General features: G+C 44.1%; 2 protein-coding genes across 2 annotated transcripts; both read left to right on the forward strand.

Moving 5' to 3' along the window:
- Nucleotides 1-3,879: 3,879 nt before the first annotated feature.
- On the forward strand, nucleotides 3,880-4,926 carry LOC149751254 (uncharacterized). Its single transcript, XM_089927419.1, has one exon. It carries the CDS (start codon nucleotides 3,880-3,882, stop codon nucleotides 4,924-4,926), a length of 1,047 nt encoding a protein of 348 aa, XP_089783545.1.
- Nucleotides 4,927-8,344: 3,418 nt separating this feature from the next.
- Nucleotides 8,345-15,790, forward strand: LOC103704252 (uncharacterized). The gene is made up of 2 exons (XM_008787467.6): nucleotides 8,345-9,160; nucleotides 15,315-15,790. The coding sequence occupies exons 1-2, from the start codon at nucleotides 8,477-8,479 to the stop codon at nucleotides 15,621-15,623; spliced, it is 993 nt and encodes a 330-aa protein (XP_008785689.4). The 5' UTR covers nucleotides 8,345-8,476; the 3' UTR covers nucleotides 15,624-15,790.
- Nucleotides 15,791-18,921: the final 3,131 nt, after the last annotated feature.

An 18,921-nucleotide genomic window follows, 5' to 3' on the forward strand; every position in this document is an offset into this window, starting at 1 on the left:
TTAAAACATATCTTGAGACGCCTCTAAAATATTTATGGTATTATTATGAATATTCAAGTCAAATCCATAAAAATTTAGAAAGATACAAGCTCCCATTAAGATGTGATATGAGTGCTCTTGGCATGAATGGAACCAAATTCCTGCTGCATTGGGAAGTTCCTGCTCTCATTCTTCCCTTCAAATAAATCCCCCCCATCATTTCCAGGCATCAGCTCAAACATGTGAGATAGATGAGCCTTAGATCGAGTCTGGCTCCGAGATCAGCAGGAACAGATCATATAATGGAGGTATGAAAGTTGGACACAGCAAGACGGAGGAGATGATGATGGAATCAGGAAAACCATGTCATCTCGGCTCCCATCTAGTTCAAATACATGTGCATTCATACCAAAGATTTATATTTTTCTTATTTTTTTTAGTGGAGTTGACACCGGAACAAAACACGTAGAGTAGACTACGTGCAAATTTAAACTCGACAACTGAACCAATCAGGAGTCGCTTGACCTGACCAAACAAAACTTTTTCCTTTTTTTTTTGGTGGAGACCTAACAAAACATCCAAACAGCCAAACCCGAGAATTTGGTTCAACTTAATTTATACATGGATAATACTTAATGATAAATCCACATTTTAATTTTAACCAAAGATCCTAGGCCACAATTGTGTCAACTTGGGTACGGTTTTTTTTTTTAGGCTAAAAATTAAATAACATCCTGCATTTTATCTCAAGTTGCAAATACCTCATGTATCTCCAATTGTGGTAACGTCAACTCTACATTTTTCAAAATATTGTAACGTCCTCCACCGACCTTCCAATATGGGCCAGAACTTGCCGCCGGTGAATTTTTTTTTTTTTTTTTTTCAAATAGACAGGAGATAAGGATGGTAAAGCATCAAACTAATACGAAAAATTCAAGGCTCGCCGTCTTCATCTCCCTTCCTCTCTCCAATGCCCTTCTCATCTTCACCCGTGTCAAGGCCTAGTAACTCCTCGCTGTGTCGGCAACTTCCGCACCCCCAATGCTCTCCATAGCCTCACCCGCGTCGAGGGTTGCTCGATCAACTCTGAATCATATCCTCTTCTCCTCGGCCCCTCACCACTATAAGGAAAACATGCCTTTAACATAAGAGAGTCCATTTCTTTCAAAAAGAAAGAGAAAGTTGTAAGAAACCGTGCAGATGTGTGTTTAGTTTCACATCGGTTATTCGCTGGATAGATCTGAAGTACTTATATAGGATCAAGGAACCCAAATAATACCTTCCGGCTAGTTATTTTGGGTGAGGTCCTGGGTTGTTATAAATAGTATCAGAGCGGATCCAGCTTATAACCTATATGGATTAGAGAACACTGCAGCACGGTTCTATTGGGGCTGACCACGAGGCCGATCATGGTGTTTGTGATTAGATTTGAATGGATTTGAATCCTTAGCCTAACGAAAACGTCAGAGCTTAAATAGGAGGACTATGTGAGGATCCGTGCGGACGTGTATTTAGTTCCACATCGGTTATTTGCTGAGTAGATCTTGGATACTTATACAGAATCAAAGAACCCAAATAATACCTCCCGGCTAGCCTTTTTGGATGAGTTCTGAGTTGTTATAGAACTTGAAACTAAAACAAAAGGAAGTTTGATCTGTCGGCAGCACCAACTATAAGTCTTCACCCATCCAACCCACAACCCGTAGAAAAATATGCAAAATAAGACCATCCAACAACATTAGAGAACCGATTAATGAAGGGAATTGAAGGATGCATCATTACCATTTTCATCCTTGTTTCCCCTTCAAATTCAATTCTATTCAAATCAAGAGATCTAGTAGCTCCATTTTCAATTTCATTTTAATTTCCATTTCAATTCCGTTTTTTAAAAAATAGAAAGAACGATCATCAAGTGCTAGTCCAAGACCATTTAGCCCCCAAACACCCCAAACCCTCCACTAATAACCACAATGGCAAGTACCGTCGTTTCGACTCCATCCAACCAAAAACATAGACTTCTCTACCTAGTTCTTAAATAATCTCCACGAGATATTTGTCTTCCTCCTCACCGCAACCATCGCCCTCTCTTTTTCCTCGGTAGCGCAGGGACACCGCCGACCAGGGGCGGCCCAATACATTTGGGGGCCTAAGGCAAATCCAATGAATGAGGCCTCTTTTTTTGATAATAAATTTTTTTAATAAATATAAAATATTTAAAAAAATGATATAGAAATAGATAGCTATCAAGTATACTATTTCAACAAAGATATATAAATTTAATAAATATAGGTAAAAAACTTTTTTAATTTAATATAATTTTTAAATAAGAGTAAATAAAAGTAATTGCTCGAAAAGAAGAGCCATGAAACTGATTAATTAACTAAAATAATGCTTGACAATAGTGTTCACCATGTCAAGCAAAAGCCGAATAGGAAATGGTTATCTCATGGCACTTCATTGTCAAGGTAATAAAAAAATTGAACTCTCTATAAGAGAAAGTAGGGGCATTATAGGAAATTCACTCCATCCAATAAATAAAAGTCCTATCCCACCATCTCCCCTTCAAGTGAGTACCCAAGCAGCAACTGCAACATCACAGCACAGCAGCCATTCAACTCCCTCTAGCTCCTTTTCTCTCTCTACCACCCAAGAGGGGAGAAGAAACCGAGAGGAGAAAATTAAAAGAATCTCCACCCTCCAAGAAGTCCATCTCCGATCCCCCTATCTTTCTTCCCGATGGCCCAGCTGGATCAGGAGTAATGTGAGGGAAGGAAAACCAAGACCAAAACCAAAAAAGAGAAGGGATGAAAGATAAGAGTGGAAGACGAAGGGGGGGGGAAGACGAGAATGGAAGGAATGAGTGTTTGTATAGCTGCAGCATCTTCCGGTGGGGGCCTTCCCTGGGCCGGGGGCCTTAGGCGACCGCCTCAGTCGCCTAAGGCTCGAGCCGGCACTGCCGCCGACCCTCCTATGCTTCAAAGAGACCCATCTAGATCTCCTATAATTCCATCCCTTCTTTTCTCCTTGGTTTTAAAATGAGATTAGGGTTTCAATTAGAAGATGAAGATGAAGAGGAAGAGGAAGAGGAGGGTTTCAAAAGTATCGTTTTATTTTTCTAGCCAAGAGTAGGTAGGAGGGCCAGTCACAGAAAAGGCCCAGGCCGATAGCGGGCCAGGGCCTGCAGCGGGGCCCAGGATTGATGGGCCTGCCGGCCCGCGCGCATCCCGCGGCGGGCCAGCGGGCTGACTTAGTGCCGGCCCAGCGCGCCCGGGCCCAGGGGACGGGGCGCCGGGGTCGCGGGCCGGCAGGTACGCGGGGCGCGCTCGCAGCGTGGGGCGCGCCCCGTGCCCACTCAGCCCCGGGCCTGCGGGCTTCCCCAGCGATGGGGGAGCGGGCCCGGGAACTGATGGGCCAGGCCGTCCTAGCTGAGGGGGCTGAGGACGGCCTATGGGTCCAGGGCCCACACGTCCAGGGCACGGGGGATCCGCGGGTGCTCCTCAGTGCGGGGCCAGAGGTCCACGTTCTGGTGGGCGATCAGTCTCAGTCCGATCTGGGGGTGGGGGTTCAGATTGCGCCAGACCAGCAGGCCGGCGGCGAGAGGATACCAGTCTTCCGGTTTGGGCCTCTGCCTTTGGACTCGGGTCAGCGAGTGGATGCGGCCTTAGCCGGACACGAGGCGGGGGGCCGCTCCGCCCCTTCCGCGGAGGCTGAGCCACTACAGCTGGGAGGGGGTACGGACATACCCACTGTTGTGCAGCGCGTTAGGGCAGCAGTCATGGGTGCTGCTCTCTCTGCGCACGGGGGGGAGGAGGAGGGGGGCAGCCAGGGCGTTGAGCCTGTGGACGTCCCTGCGACCCTAGGGGAGGATGGGTCAGAGGCCGACTATGTGGACTGTGATCCATGATGATTCTAGCATGGAATTGTAGGGGGGCGGCCAAGCCGTCCTTCATGTCATCTTTTAAGCGACTAGTACAGGTTCACTGTCCGGAGATCTGTTTCCTATGCGAGACTCGATTATCCGGAGAGGGACTTGGACGTTTAAGGCGACGTTTGGAGAGGAATTGGGAGACCTACGCAGTTGAATCTCGGGGGCTGTCGGGAGGCATTCTGGTCCTCTGGAGGCGAGGAGTGGCGACAGTTGATGTTTTCCACAACTGCCCCCAACAGGTAGTCATGATAGTTTCAGAACCGGGAGCTGCTCCGTGGGTACTGTGTGGTGTGTATGCGAGTACGGATCACAGGGTTCGGAGAGTCCTCTGGCAGGAGATCACCAACATTACCACTCAGGGTGTTCCGGTAGTGGTGGTTGGTGACTTCAATTGTATCCAGGGTGAGGATGAGAAGCGGGGGGGTGCAGCCTTTTCAGATAGGCTGGATAGGAGGGAGTTTCGCGATTTTATATTGCGGAACGGCCTGGTAGACCTAGGTTTTTCCGGACAAAAGTTTACCTGGTGCAACAACCAGTCAGGTAATGCTAGAGTCTGGGAGCGTTTGGATAGGGCCTTAGCATCCCCTGATTGGGTCCTCTGGTTCCCTACTTCCCGGGTCAGGCATCTGCCCCGGATAGCCTCAGACCACTGCCCCCTGCTGCTATCCACCTCATCGGTACATGTCCACCATAGCCCCTTCCGTTTTGAGAAAGTTTGGCTATCATACCCCCAGTCGTGGGACGTAGTTCGTGACGCGTGGCGTACTCCGGTGCGTGGTGATGCCATGCAGCAGGTGTCGCGCCGCCTGGAGTTGACGAAGAGGCGTCTCCGCCGTTGGAATCGTGAGGTTGTGGGCAACATATTCCGACGCTTGGAGGGGGTAGAGTCCTCGATTGCGGAGTTGCAGAGGAGAGAAGACCTGGGGGGTGTACTCCCGGAGGACGATATGTCCGACCTTCGGGGATTACTAGCGACTCACCACTCCCTGCTGCGGCAGCATGAAATTTTCTGGCGTTAGAAATCCCGTGTGCGGTGGGTGAGTGAGGGCGACCGTAATACCAGCTTCTTCCATCGGTCGACGGTTATTCGGAGGCAGCGGAGCATGATCCATTCCTTGCGAGATGACTCGGGCCACCGGGTGGAGGGCGAGCAGGCGGTCCGACAGACCTTATTTGACTTTTTCCGCGCCAGATGGACGGAGGATGAGGAGGTCAGTGATGGGCTCCGCCCTTTGAGGGTGGAGACGGGTATTGGTGATGTCGAGAGGGCATCCCTGATCCGACCGGTGCTGGCACAGGAGGTGCAGGAGGCAGTTTGGGCACTGGCAGCAGACAAAGCCCCAGAGCCCGATGGTTTTCCGCCTTTTTTCTTTCGTCAGTACTGGGGCATTCTCCGCCGAGGTGTGGTGGAGGCTATCCAGTGTTTCTTCTCCCGGGCTGCTATGCTGGAGGACTGGAAAGCCACTTTCGTTACGCTTATACCGAAGCGTCCGGATGCGGTTGAGCCTAGTCATTTCAGGCCTATTAGCTTGTGCACGACTTTATATAAGGTCGTGGCAAGAATAATGGTGGGCAGGATGAAGCCCCTTTTGCCAGGCATCATTAGCCAGGAGCAGGGGGCGTTTGTAGCTGGTAGAAATATCTCACATAATGTTTTGTTGGCTCAGGAGATGATGTGGGACCTTCAGAGAGCACCGAAGCGGCGCAGCTTGATGGCCATCAAGCTGGATATGGAGAGGGCCTATGATAGGGTCAGGTGGAGCTTTCTGGAGCAGGCGCTGGAGGCATATGGTTTTCACAGACAGTGGATCGGATGGGTTATGGGGTGCGTACGGGGACCAAAGTTCTCTCTCTTGGTCAACGGCACGCCCTCACATTTCTTCGAGTCCACATTGGGGCTACGGCAGGGATGTCCTTTATCTCCATACTTATTTATTATTTGTGCTGATACTTTGTCACGAGCTTTGCAGAGAGTTTGCGCTAGCCGGGAGCTGGTGCCGTATAGTCCGGCACCAGGGGCCCGACCCCTTTCCCACTTATTTTTTGCTGATGATTGTCTTCTTTTGACCAGGGCACGAGTGGCTGAGGCACGGGTTCTTCGCAGGGTGGTGACGGACTATTGCATAGCGTCTGGCCAGAGAGTGAACTTTCGGAAGTCAGCTATTACCTTCAGCGCCAGTACGGAGTCCAGAGTTCGACAGGAGATCCGGGGGTTACTGCAGATACCAGAGCAGGAGGGGACGCTGACCTACCTGGGAGTTCCCATCACCGGCCGGCGACCGCGAGTGGCAGAGTGCTCGGGCCTGGTGCAGCGGGTACAGAGCAGGCTTGAGGGATGGAGAGCATCTTCCCTATCCATGATGGGAAGATTGACTTTGGTTAGATCAGTGTTGGGATCCATACCGATGTATCTCATGGCCAACACTGTTATGCCAAAGACGACCTTATTGAGGATTGAGCGTCTTCTTCGGAGTTTTTTGTGGGGCTCACACGGTGGAGGCCATGGAGTGCATTTGGTGGCTTGGGAGCAGGTTTGCCGTCCTATTAGTGAGGGCGGTCTTGGGGTGCAGTCCCTGATGGAGAGGCGCGAGGCGCTCATCGCTCGGCATGCAGTTCGGTTTATACTTGAGCCACATAGCCTATGGAGTCAGGTGATGGTAGCCCGATATGGACGAGTGGGCCTTGGGGGGGCATGGAGGGGCCGCCGAGTCTCTTTCATGTGGCGTGAGATTGTGAGGCACTTACCGACTACATTAGCGAGCACCAGGTGGCTGATCGGCGACGGGCGGAGCATTGATGTGACCAGCGAGCCATGGGTGGACACTTTGCCATTGAGGAGTTGGCCGACCATGGTCGATGTAGAGGCAGTAGAGGGACTACGGGTTAGCGACCTTTTGGCAGGAGGTGGAGCAGAGTGGGATGATACTAGACTTCGACAGCTATTTGGGGTACACCTCGCAGCGAGGATCCGGTCTCTTCCGTTACCAGGATGTAGGGGGCGGGATGTCAGGGTATGGGGCACATCGAGCCAGGCCAGTGTCAGGCTAGGAGACCTCTCCCGTGTCATCCAGTCAGAGCGGGAGAGGGGGCCGGATTGCACATGGATCTGGAGGCACGGTCTCCACCCGCGGGTAGCCCTCTTCTTATGGAAGGTGTTCTGGGATCGCCTTCCGACGAGAGCTGCGCTGAGCAGGCGTGGTTGGGGGATCCCTGCAGAGTGTGGAGCGTGTGGGGCTGTGGAGTCGGTAGACCATGTGCTCTTTCAGTGTGTATGGGCGAGATTGACATGGCAGTGGGCCGGGATCCCGCAGGAGGCCCGGAGTGACAGGCCACAGTTCCTTCACATGATACGACAGGGGCTACCCAGTTCCGGGACGTGTCAGGAGGCTATTAGAGCGACTTGCACAGCGCACCAGATTTGGCTGGCAAGAAATGCTCGTACTCTCGGCGATCGCAAGGTGTCACCGAGGTTTGCTGCGGAGTTTGCTCGTGTTCAGGCCTTTGAGTTTGTACCCACCACCTCTTCAGATAGACCTTTGACAGCTCGGGACACCTGGGGCCCCCCCTCTGCTTCGGCAGCCCACCAAATGGTGTTTTTCACCTGGGAGCCCCCACCCCCGAGTTTCCTCAAGGTCAATTTTGACGGGTCGGTGCTGGACGGCGGTGCGCGGGGTGGTGCGGGCTTTGTTATACGAGGCCCGCACTCCAGGGTAGTTGCAGCAGGTGGCTGCCAGCTGTTCGACACGTCGGTTCCGGAGGCAGAGCTTCGAGCAGCCTGGGCGGGCGTGCGCCATGCGAGGATGATCCTGCGAGCCAGGTCGATCATTTTGGAGGGCGACTCCACCACGGTCATCGGATGGATTCGGAGGGGGGCGACGGGTGATGGTACAGACCACCCTTTGATCCGCGACATAGGGAGCATGACGGGAGATGAGAGAGCCTTCCAAGCTCAACATGTATTTAGAGAAGCTAATGGGGCAACCGACTGGGTGGCGGCCCATGCGGCTCATCACTCAGGGTATACCCTTTGGTCGGGGGAGGAGGAGCTGCCACATGCGCTCCGCGAGTTGCTTTATTTTGATTTTCTTGGATGTATTCGTACACGTATTGTATGAAATACCCGTTTTCAGCAAAAAGAGTAAGTAGGAGGATGATGTGTCAAGTTTTTATTGGCTAATCTACGGAGGTGTGGTAGTCTATGTCTACCCAATAATTTCTTGTGTTAGTTGATTAGTTTGATGCCTTGCCATCCACGTCAGTTTTTTTTCTATTTAAAAATAAAAAAATTTACCACGTCAGACTATATATCCTCTTAACTTGCCATATAGGCACCGACGGCGAGCGGAGATGCAGAGATATTTGCAAATTAAAATAAAATGTGGAACGTTATTTATTTTTTTAGCCTTTCTTTTAATTTATTTGCAAATTAAACTTGCCATAGAGCCCCGCCCAATTCGCACCCTAAAACCCCATCCACTTGAGCCCTTTCACGTTCTTCTAGTTCTCCCCACCCAACTCCGGCCGAGCTCGGGGCCTCCGGGGACCTCAAAAGCCCACCCTCCTCCGTCCATGGCCGCCGCTGACCCTCCCTCAACGGCCGCCGCCGCGGACGGTGGCGTCACCCCCTCCATCCCCCAGCCCTACGTCCTTCGCGAGACCCTGACCGGCCACAAGCGCGCTGTCTCGTCGGTGAAGTTCTCCCCCGACGGCTCCCTCCTCGCCTCCGCCTCCGCCGACAAGACCCTCCGTATCTGGTCCACCTCCGACCTCTCCCTGCGGGCCGAGCTCTCCGGCCACGACGAGGGCGTCTCTGACGTCTCCTTCTCCGCCGACGGCCTCTACCTCTGCTCCGCCTCCGACGACCGCACCGTCCGCATCTGGGACCTAGCCGCCGCCGCCCCTGTGAAGACCCTCACCGGCCACACCAACTATGCCTTCTGCTGCTCCTTCAACCCTCAGTCCAACATGATCGCCTCCGGCTCCTTCGATGAGAGCGTCCGCATCTGGGAAGTCAAGTCCGGCAAGTGCCTCCGCGTCCTCCCCGCCCACTCGGAGCCCGTCACGGCCGTCGACTTCAACCGCGACGGCAGCCTCATCATCTCCAGCAGCTACGACGGGCTCTGCCGGATTTGGGACTCCGCGACCGGGCACTGCATGAAGACCCTTATCGACGACGAGAGCCCTCCGGTGTCGTTCGTCAAGTTCTCGCCCAATGGGAAGTTCGTGCTCACCGCCACTCTCGATAGTACCTTGGTATGATCACTAGCTTCACGCTCTTCTAGTACATTTTGCATTGATTGATGAGAATTTCGTTGCGGTAGCAAAGAACCTATTTTATTTGCTGAATCCAAATCAAGTTGATTGTGGTGTGGTGAATTTGAAGTTCTGGTATCTGATTGACAATAAAATAATATAATGGGATGTCCAATAAACACTAACAAGCAACACATACAGTGAATTGTGAAGTCTTACTTCGAGCATCAACTCTTTTTTGAAATAACACGAGACATTTAAGTAACTACATGCAGAGAGAAAACTGAATTGCTTTTGGGTAGGAGCGTGTTCATTTGTCGAGCATGCGTTTAGGTTAACTATGGTGAATGTTAAGATCTGGGATCACTGTTTTGGTAGAAGTTTTTATTGTATCTTGAGTGAATCCACAAGAATCAATATTTATCATGAAACATCTACTCTTATTTTGAGCATCAAATCTTCTCAAAGATAAAATGGGATAATTTAGCTACCTAAATGCAGAGAAGTGAGTGGGTTATTTTTCTTTAGGAGTGCCTTTCATTATCAAGCTTATGTTTGGGTTGACTAGTGTCACACCCCATTTTAGTTCTTGTAGTGCATTTCATTACATTTGGCTAGCTTACACATATAGTGTCTAATGAGAAACGATAGTTATTGAGATATTAATTTTCACTTGGATACCCTGTTTTGACTGGCCTAGGCTCTGAAATATTCTGAAAATTAGCTAGTGGAATGTGCAAGTTTGAGTTGCTATCAGATTTGGGTTGTTTTGCCATTCCTGAACAACCTATCTTTGCTTCATATTTTCACCTATTCTTAGATTCTGATGTAATTCTTTGTATTACATCAAAATCAGCGATACTCATCATTTCCCAATTGGTTACAACTGAAACTAGCAAGAACCTATTGGCCAATGGGTTATGACTTTTTTGGGCATCTATTTAGGAATGACAATTTGCTTCCACACTTGCACCCACTTCTTGTAACTAAGGGGGAAATTACAAGTATCACCATCGTTTCTGTTGACTAGATAATCCATATGATTGAATATCATTAGAATAAATTTTCTCTGAGGTTTAAATGAAATGTCCTATGATCATAATGGACACATTGAAGGAGTGATGGATGGTGTAAGAGCAGTGAGTTTGGTTGCGGTGGCTGGGCATGCACCAAGGCAAGCCTGTCTTTTTACACATTATCAATTGCTGACATTGAAGAGGAGGTGCTTTGGTTATATTATTTGTGGATGATACTGTTGATTCTTAGACAAGAGTAGAATTTTATGTTAGTTGGAGCAATGATTAGTTGGATTAACCATGAAATTCAACTCTAGTTGGAATAGACAAGTGAGTGAAAATTCCAATTAAATTCATGGCCTAGATATACCTCAGTGCAAATATTTTAGCTATCTTGGATTGTATCGGAGATGGAAAGATAGAGTGATGTATTTCTGATAGAATTAAAGTGAGCTTCATGATTTGGGGACTTTCTCCTTGGTTTTTATAAATTACTGTATCGCTTCAAGATCTATAGGTAAAATGTTGCATTTGAGAATAGGGTAAACCATGTTCTACAGATCCACATTAGGTAATTTAGAAGTTTTAAGCACGTAAGATAAGTCTAGGAGATATGAGAGTAGTAAGATTAATGAGAAGGGAGACTAGGAATCTTTGGATTAAGAATGAGTAATTTAAATAAACTTGGGAGTGAATTAGATAAAGTAATAGAGAATTGATTTAGACAGTATTAGCATATATAAATTACAATAAAGCTGCAAAAAGGCTGCAATGATGAGCAGGTTTGTTTATGCTTCAGGGTGGAGGGGGGTTCCAAATATAGTTAAGGAACCTGTGTAGAAGTTGTGCTAGGGAAAAATTTTGGAAGGGTTTTCATTGACAGTATGTAGCCTCGGTGGAAATGAATGGTGAAGTACTTATTTTTAATTCTTCTGAAAATCTAGTGAAGAGACAATGGAACACTCCTCCAACCTGTCTACTGTGTCAAACTCAGCTGGAAACCATGGATCGTTTGCTACTTTCTTGGACCTTCTCAAGATCATTTTGGAATTTCTTCTATCAGACTCAATCACCCAGCAGGGCCTATGAGTCCATTTGATTTTCAGATTTCTTGGATATTAGCTTCTATTCCTACAAACTAGGAGAGGCTGGGATGTCTTGGTGGTCATAAAACTCTGGTGTAATTGGTTAGAGCAAGATGCAGGAGTCTTCGGAAGAACAACAAGCTCAGCAGCAGACCCAGGACAACATTCAGTTTCTTCTTGCAGACTAGTGTAGGGTGGCTTGCAGGAAAGAAGTTGCAATTAATTAAGCTGGTGCTTCATGCTTTAGGGTCGAGTTCCTGACTTTCTGATTTTCTTCTCTGTCCTGGTTGTTCTATTTTATACTTTGATCTTTTTCATTTTCTTAATGAAAGATCATTAGTCCTCACATAACCTTTCAGGCAGAGAGAGAAAGAGAGAGAAAGAGAGAGAGAGTATTCATTAGCTTGCTCAAATCAGTTGAAATAAGGTTTGTTTTATGTATTTGGTTTGATAAGTTCTAAACCATGCATGATGTAGGAACACAAAACATACTTGTTTTAAGGTTTTAAGCATTATAGCCACTTAGTCACTTCTTGTAGTTTGTTAATAAAAAAATCACCAATTTTGTCTATAACCAAGCAATGAATTTGCTCTCTAGTTGGTATAGCAGGCACACCTTACAGAAACCTTAGCTGGAAAGGGAGGATGTTTTAGACGTTCAGGGGTTAGCTCAGTGGGATATTATAAGCTATATGCATTGTAGATCATCTTACATTCTGTAGCTGTTGGTTGCTTTATCGAGGAAAAAGGTTTACTGGTACAAAATATTTTAACAAATTATCTTGCTATATGAGTTGATCATTCAGTAATTTGTGGCTATTTTGTTGTTAGGTAATACTAAAATGGGTTTATACTAAAACTAAACTGAATAAGTTTTATGAAAGTGCTTGGTTGTTTGCTTTTCTTGAAACCTGTTTTGTAAAAACTTAAGGAAAATGAGTTTTTATGAAAAACAGTCTCCCCCTGCTTTCTGTAAACTAATTTTCCACTTTAAGTTAGGTATTGTATTAACTGATTAAGAAATATCATATATGACCTAGGGCACTTACAAAATTTGATAATAAAGGTTATGATACTACCCTGATCCATCGGATAAAAACAGGAGAGAATGGCCGGAGAGTGGTCTGAAAGGCCTGCGGGAAGGAATTTGACTGATGCGTTAGGAAATCGCTAACATAGGAGTTGCCTTTATAATAATCAAGGCTCGCATTCTTGCTATCTGACCCTGTACTAGTATTGTGTTGGTACGTCCGAACTGAGTCTCAGTCTGGTATTGGTAGGGTATGGTAATGCCTAGTACGGGGCGATATGCACCAATGTTGTAAACCTTGGTAATAAATAAGTTAAGTTGTTCAAACGCTTACTGATTTTCTGAAATGGGCAACTTATGTTTCAATAACCACTTAAAGCCCAAGTTGCACATGCCATGCATTCACTACAATTGCTTGTGCTTAAGCAACTATTTGGACTTTAGAGGCCTTAGGCAAATATTCAAGGCCCATGATTTTATAAATATTTTTTTCCATGTTTATCATTAAATCAGTGTCGTTACATTAATTAAATGATCTTTAATATTAAAGTATTTATATGTTCTTCCCTACGCCATTCTGTTGTTCTCTATCCTTAAGTTAGGGTTGCCAATGAAAATTTGTAGCCTGAAGTTCTGATTTTTGTTTGATCTGGCAACATCAACCCTTACTTTGATGATTTTATCAGTATTCTTGATTGTTCAATGCCATCTTATCACCACTCTCTGATGACGAACCTTTTCTTTTTGTCACGAATTTGTTGGTATGCCATCATATTCAGCCATCATACTGCAAGTACGATGATCAGGTAACTATAATCTCTTTTTGATCAATTTCCCTATGACTTACAACAGCATTAAGACTAAAAGGTTCATTTTGCACTGGAATCTTAACATAATTGTTGCATTGTTAACTTCAAAAATTTGCTTGGTGGTTGAAATGGAGTAAAAATTTGATAATGGCAAAGTCCAACTCTATCATCTGCCTGAAACTATACTTGAAGAGGATCCCATTTGTATCCTTCGCGCCGTAAAAGAAGGATTCACCTTCCTTTGTGCCCATCCACCATTGGATCATCCACTGCTTGCTTTGATAGCTGTGCAGTGGATGATCCAACATTGGATGGGCACAAAGAAAGGTGATCCTTCTTCTGCATGAAGGATACAAGTATGATCCACTTGAAGAACATATGTTGGAGCTTAACAGTTTAAGTAAAAGGGCTACAAAATTACAATCTGGAATAAGATAGAAGGTATTTTGGATAATGAGTGAGAACGAAATTTTTTACACAGTGAAGGGGAAAGAAAGTTCTTCACAGAAGATATATGAGTGATTGGCTTATGTTTCAATGTAGCTAAAATTATCTTTCTTTTGGCTATATGGAAAGAATTTTTCAGATGGAAGAGTGTGTATTTGTGTGAGGTGCAGGATCCTTGCTGACGGGATGATAGTTTATTTTTCAAAAAAAAAAATTCCCTCAGTTCACTGCCTCGAGGGAAGTTGATATGTAAGATGTTAATGTTGATGTGCTATTTGGCTGATGCATTCTTACCTGATCTTTTGAAGTTTACTGTAAGTTGGGAGGTGCTTTGTCTGTACTTGTTTGAGAAAGATTTCTCTAACAGTTGGGACTTCTGCAGGATTTCAGCAACTTGGAATTTGATGATTATATTAACTTTATAATAGTCTGTATTTGGTTCATATCAGTTGCATTGATGATGTGCTGTACCCTTTTGGTCTCTTCTTCCCGAAATCATTTTTCAAATTTCCACTTGTGGAGGAGCTTTTAGAAAACTCTAGCTTATGTTTCATGTGATTGTATCATACCTGGAGTGAAATTGCTTTCTTGGTTACTGCTAAACTTTATGTGACTTGTGAAAATTATTGAAGTGTAACCAGTGTAAAGCCTTTGCCCCAGTATTGTACTCTGTTGGAAAAATGGTGGAAAGACCAGTCATTTTAGATTCATTATTAAATGTTCAGTTTTCTGTTTTTCCCTCTGAGATGGCTATGCATATTTTGTTGGGTTTATAAAATATAGAGGACATGCTTATTGACTGGAGCAGGATCAATTTGATTCCATCAACACTGATGTGGAGTTATTGGAAGAGAAGCAAACTTACATTTTCTGGAGGTCAAGACATGGTCAAGCTTGTAATTGAGAATAACAGGAAACATCTTATTTTTATTGTAATGGATCTTAAGAAGAAGCTGTTTTCCTTCATGTGCCAATTAGATTTTGAAATTCATGCCATGATTGCATATCACATCTTGTATACTATAATGATAGTTCACTCATTTCCGGATGACTGAAGCTCAATATTGGTGGCAGCTTGATTGAGAAATTGGGTCCTTCCATTATTAGTGGGGAAGTAAAGGGCTCCTAGTAAAATATGTCAATCCTTTGATTTAAAAAAATGTACAGACAGTTACTCTCAGTTGGACACTGAGGTGACTATGTGATCTTGCAAAAATGAAATTAGTGTGGTTGGTTGTTCCAGCAGTGTCATTTCCTGTTTCAAATGGTGGAATGCCTTTTAAAACTTTGCCTCAGGTGATTGCATTTCCTTCACTTATATTCTTAGGGTTGCCAACAAAGTGGCATTTATTGGTACCTAGAGAAGGTATTGAGGGAGAATAATTATAGTGAGTTGTATTTTCCTGTAAGATCTCACCTTCTTTGGGTCCTGTGAGATCCGTGTAATGATATGTTATCTGTACTATTTACTGCTTATAACTAGGAGGAATAATAGGGTAAAACTCTACTACAAAAGAACTGGAAGTAAAATCTTTTGGTGTGTTTTTTATATTGTTGTTATGAATGTATTTAAGTTTGAAAGCATCTCCATTTCTTCAAAATTCCAAAACCAAAGTGGTTTCACTGTATTTGAAATAGGCTTGACTCTTTATAGTTTCTTTGATCTGATCCTCTCAGATTTTCATCCTATGTTGCTAGTAGGTTCCTAGATTGTGGTGCATCTCGTCTCATAATCATATCTTAACATTTAGATTATGTTACTTTCAGAAGCTTTGGAACTACTCAGCAGGTAAATTTCTAAAGACATATACTGGACATGTGAATTCGAAGTTCTGCATTCCAGCCGCATTCTCCGTTACAAATGGGAAGTACGTTGTCAGCGGTTCGGAGGACAACTGTGTGTACCTATGGGAACTCCAAACAAGAAAAATCATCCAGAAATTGAAAGGTCATACAGACACTGTGATTGCTGTTTCCTGCCATCCATCAGAGAACATGATTGCCTCTGGGGCACTTGGTAATGACAAGACAGTAAAGATATGGGTTCAGAAGGATGAAGATCAGAGAGAAGCCTGAGTGAGTTTTGTTGCAACACTTGCTTACTCTATAAAACTTGGCTGATGGTGGTCTGAGTTTTCTTGTCGATCCACCATTGTGTAATCTTCATCAGGGAACTTGTTATCCTAGGGCAAACTTGTGTAAATGTCAAATATATTTATATTATCTATTATGTATTTGTCGAATGCAGAGTTTTTGTATTTGGTTATGCGTGTGATGCAGCATATGTTCCAAGTGGTGGTTCTAGAATGGTGAAGCTGATATCTAAGGCATGGATGAGCTCCTGTGGTGTGGTTGATGCTTCCTTCCTTATTAAAAACATTTTTCAGCAACTAGCTGGTGTCAATACAATGATGAAAAACCTCTCTCATGAGTGCTTTGATAGCAGCAAGCATAACATAAAAGATTATGCAGCCTATCTTTGGTGGGGAAATTTACATATTTCCCCTTCTCTGCTACTTACCGTCAAAGGCCGATCTTTTTGTTCCTCATTATTTCCATCAATTTCATCTCTAATCTTCGGCATCTAGCACTTTTTTTTTTGACCTAAAACCGAAAGCTGTTGGAGAAATTATTTTAGATGTCGAACTCCCTGTTCCCAATTATCATGCCAAGCATTCTCTAGTACACTTACATTTAGGCCTGTCCTTCTTTTCTTTTACCATAGATTTTGCTCCCATCAAGTGCAAGTTCCAAGCCCTAGAGTATACAGGACATCATCCAAACTAGGCATTGCATTTACCTCTCTCATGATTCTGAGACTCGACAAGCCTCCAATACTTATTCCCAACATGTTTTCAGATCCAACCTGTACACTGATATCATCAATATAATTAGTTGACCACCGCAGACTTTGTCGTAATGGATAGATTGGCATTCATGCAACCTCACACCAATTAAACATCATAGGATTGATTCCTGCGACATTAGCCCATAGGATTGTCTCATTTCCATCTCGTAGCTTCGGTACAACCAATGCCATGACTATGATCACAATCTGCCAATCCTGTCCTTAATCGCAAATTGGCAGATTTTATAACTGCTGTGACCACCTGCCTCCTCTTGGTTAGAGGCAATCCGGCGCGGCTGCAATGTGAGCAAAGTCTGCGCCTATTCATTGATACGAGAAAGAGATGTATAGAAACAAGTCACCTGCCATAGAATCCACAAAATCCAGCAAGTATTTTCCAGCTTGTTGTGGACTTGGGAGGTTTGATTTGGTTGGGAGACATTAATAAAACAAAAATACGACATGAAGTTAGTAGCAAAATTGTGTCCTTCGCTGGTTGGAGGGGTGATGTGGTGGTTGGCTTGAGGTACACTTGTCGGTTGGTAAACCCACACCAGCCTGTTTCTTGCAAGTTGGTGACCACGTTGGCATTATTTTTGGGTCCAGAATCTATTATCAATTGCAAGGAGGTAAGAGTCTGAGGTCTTTGGGGTCTTTGTACTGAACCACTTCATGGCCCAATTGGAATGCAATGGAGATTTGACTTGACTGCACCAAATCATTTATTCTAATTCAGCACCTTGGTGTTTTGGACGCTTCTTCGTATGTACGAGGATGAGATCCTAACTCCGTATGTACATGCTCGATGCTTTGATTTTCTTTTTCCGTTAATCAAAGTTTCATCGTAAATTCGGAAATCTGTAAAAAGTTACAAGTAGCTTTTTATATAACTAATTCGAGTCACATTGTCACAAATATATGCAATTAATCTTCAAAATTGTGAAGGCGTAAATTGGGTAGGTAAATCAATGTGATAGGAAGCAAGGGCATTTTTCATCGTAGTGCAAACAATAGAATGTTAGAAATTGTATAAGTTATGTATTTATAAGAATCTAATAAGGAAATTTTGACCAAGTAGTTTTATTTCTTTTTCTTTTAAAGATAGCTTCGGAACATTGTTTACAGAAATTTTGAATAGAAGTTGCGTAATTTTGTTTGACCACTAGATGAAGGGCTTAAGCAATTCATCAACATGATAGAGGCCAAGATCATTTCTCTCTAGTGGGATTAGAAAAAAAAAAGGTTGTTCTTGCAAAATAGAAAAAAATTGAAGTTGGAGCTTGTAAAGCTAGCTCCTTTTTTTTCTATTTTATAAAAATCTGCAAAATCCTATCCAAATTTTACCATTTTGTTTTTTGAGCAATTCAAGCCCAAATTCGTATCTTTTCTTACTGAGTGTGCTTGCTGCTAAATTTAACCTTTTCAACCTCGTAGTTTCGAACTTTTACTAGCCTCTACACTCGGTGATTTTTCTTAATGGAGCCTAGATGCTTCAATATGCTATCATACTAGCACATATCCAAACTTAAAAAGATCTGTAAGCCCAAAAGTACATTTCCAATCCAATTTCACCTGAAAATGGTGGCTTGAAAAACATAACAATAACTTTCAAGTAGATATCAATAAAAAATTTATCAACAGATCTCTCATGATTTCCCTAATCACAACTCCACTATGATGTCAACTTGCAACAATATAGGTTTCCTGGTCGCCAAATCTTTAGCATGGCTATTATCTACTTCGTCAGACTTGAACTCTCTTGGGGATTCTCCTGCAGCTAATGTGCGCAGAAGTCAAGAAGTAGATGCTTTCCATTCATGAAAAATAGGTTGCTTGATAGGATATCCGAGATGCGTAATGTCAAAAGAAGGCCAGAAAGGTCTATGGTGGTGATATCCCCCATTGTACTTCTCAAGAAAAGAAACACAACTTGTATATCTAGTCCATCATCTATTGTACTTCTCAAGAAAAGAAACAGAACTTGTATATCTAGTCCACTATCTAAGAGATGGATGAGGGGTACCTAAAATCTCCTATTGCTCAGGTGGTAGTCCATTTGGTAAAAGTCACCATTTCTAAAATCAAATATCTCCTGCATTTTCAGAATTATCTCAATATTTTTTAGATTTTGCGAAATGATTAAAACCTGAGTGCAAAATTTTTTTTTTCTCAGTGCAAAAACATGACCTAAGAGAACTTAAGCATAAAATTTCACATATTTTATCATATTTATAATGTAAGAATTATTTCTAAGAAATAATGTTAAATACCCAGGCCAAACTGAAGACCTCCTAACGTTTGAACTTCGAATTTGAAGCCTCCTTCAAACGGATCAGATGCAGCCACTGGGCTAGCCCAGTTTTCTGCCATATTATCTTTATTTTTTCCAGAACCACTTGCCACCTCATAATTATTACAATAACATAAGAAGATACATAATCTTCTGAATGTTTGTCAATTATTTTCTCTTGATATGCTTAGTTGTAATTGGCATTCTTTTCTCGTATAAAATCCAAGAGAAATCAA

This window comes from Phoenix dactylifera, chromosome 15, assembly GCF_051530095.1.
Source record: "Phoenix dactylifera cultivar Ajwa chromosome 15, Ajwa_hap1_PhDact_Kaust_v1.1, whole genome shotgun sequence".
NCBI classification, from domain to species: domain Eukaryota; kingdom Viridiplantae; phylum Streptophyta; class Magnoliopsida; order Arecales; family Arecaceae; genus Phoenix; species Phoenix dactylifera.

Bases quoted from the DNA above. Each gene is read 5' to 3' on its own strand.
- LOC149751254 (XM_089927419.1), top strand. From the start codon at position 3,880: ATGATGATTCTAGCATGGAATTGTAGGGGGGCGGCCAAGCCGTCCTTC.
- LOC103704252 (XM_008787467.6), top strand. From the start codon at position 8,477: ATGGCCGCCGCTGACCCTCCCTCAACGGCCGCCGCCGCGGACGGTGGC. The intron at 9,161-15,314 runs GTATGATCACTA...TGTTACTTTCAG, and splicing joins CCACTCTCGATAGTACCTTG to AAGCTTTGGAACTACTCAGC.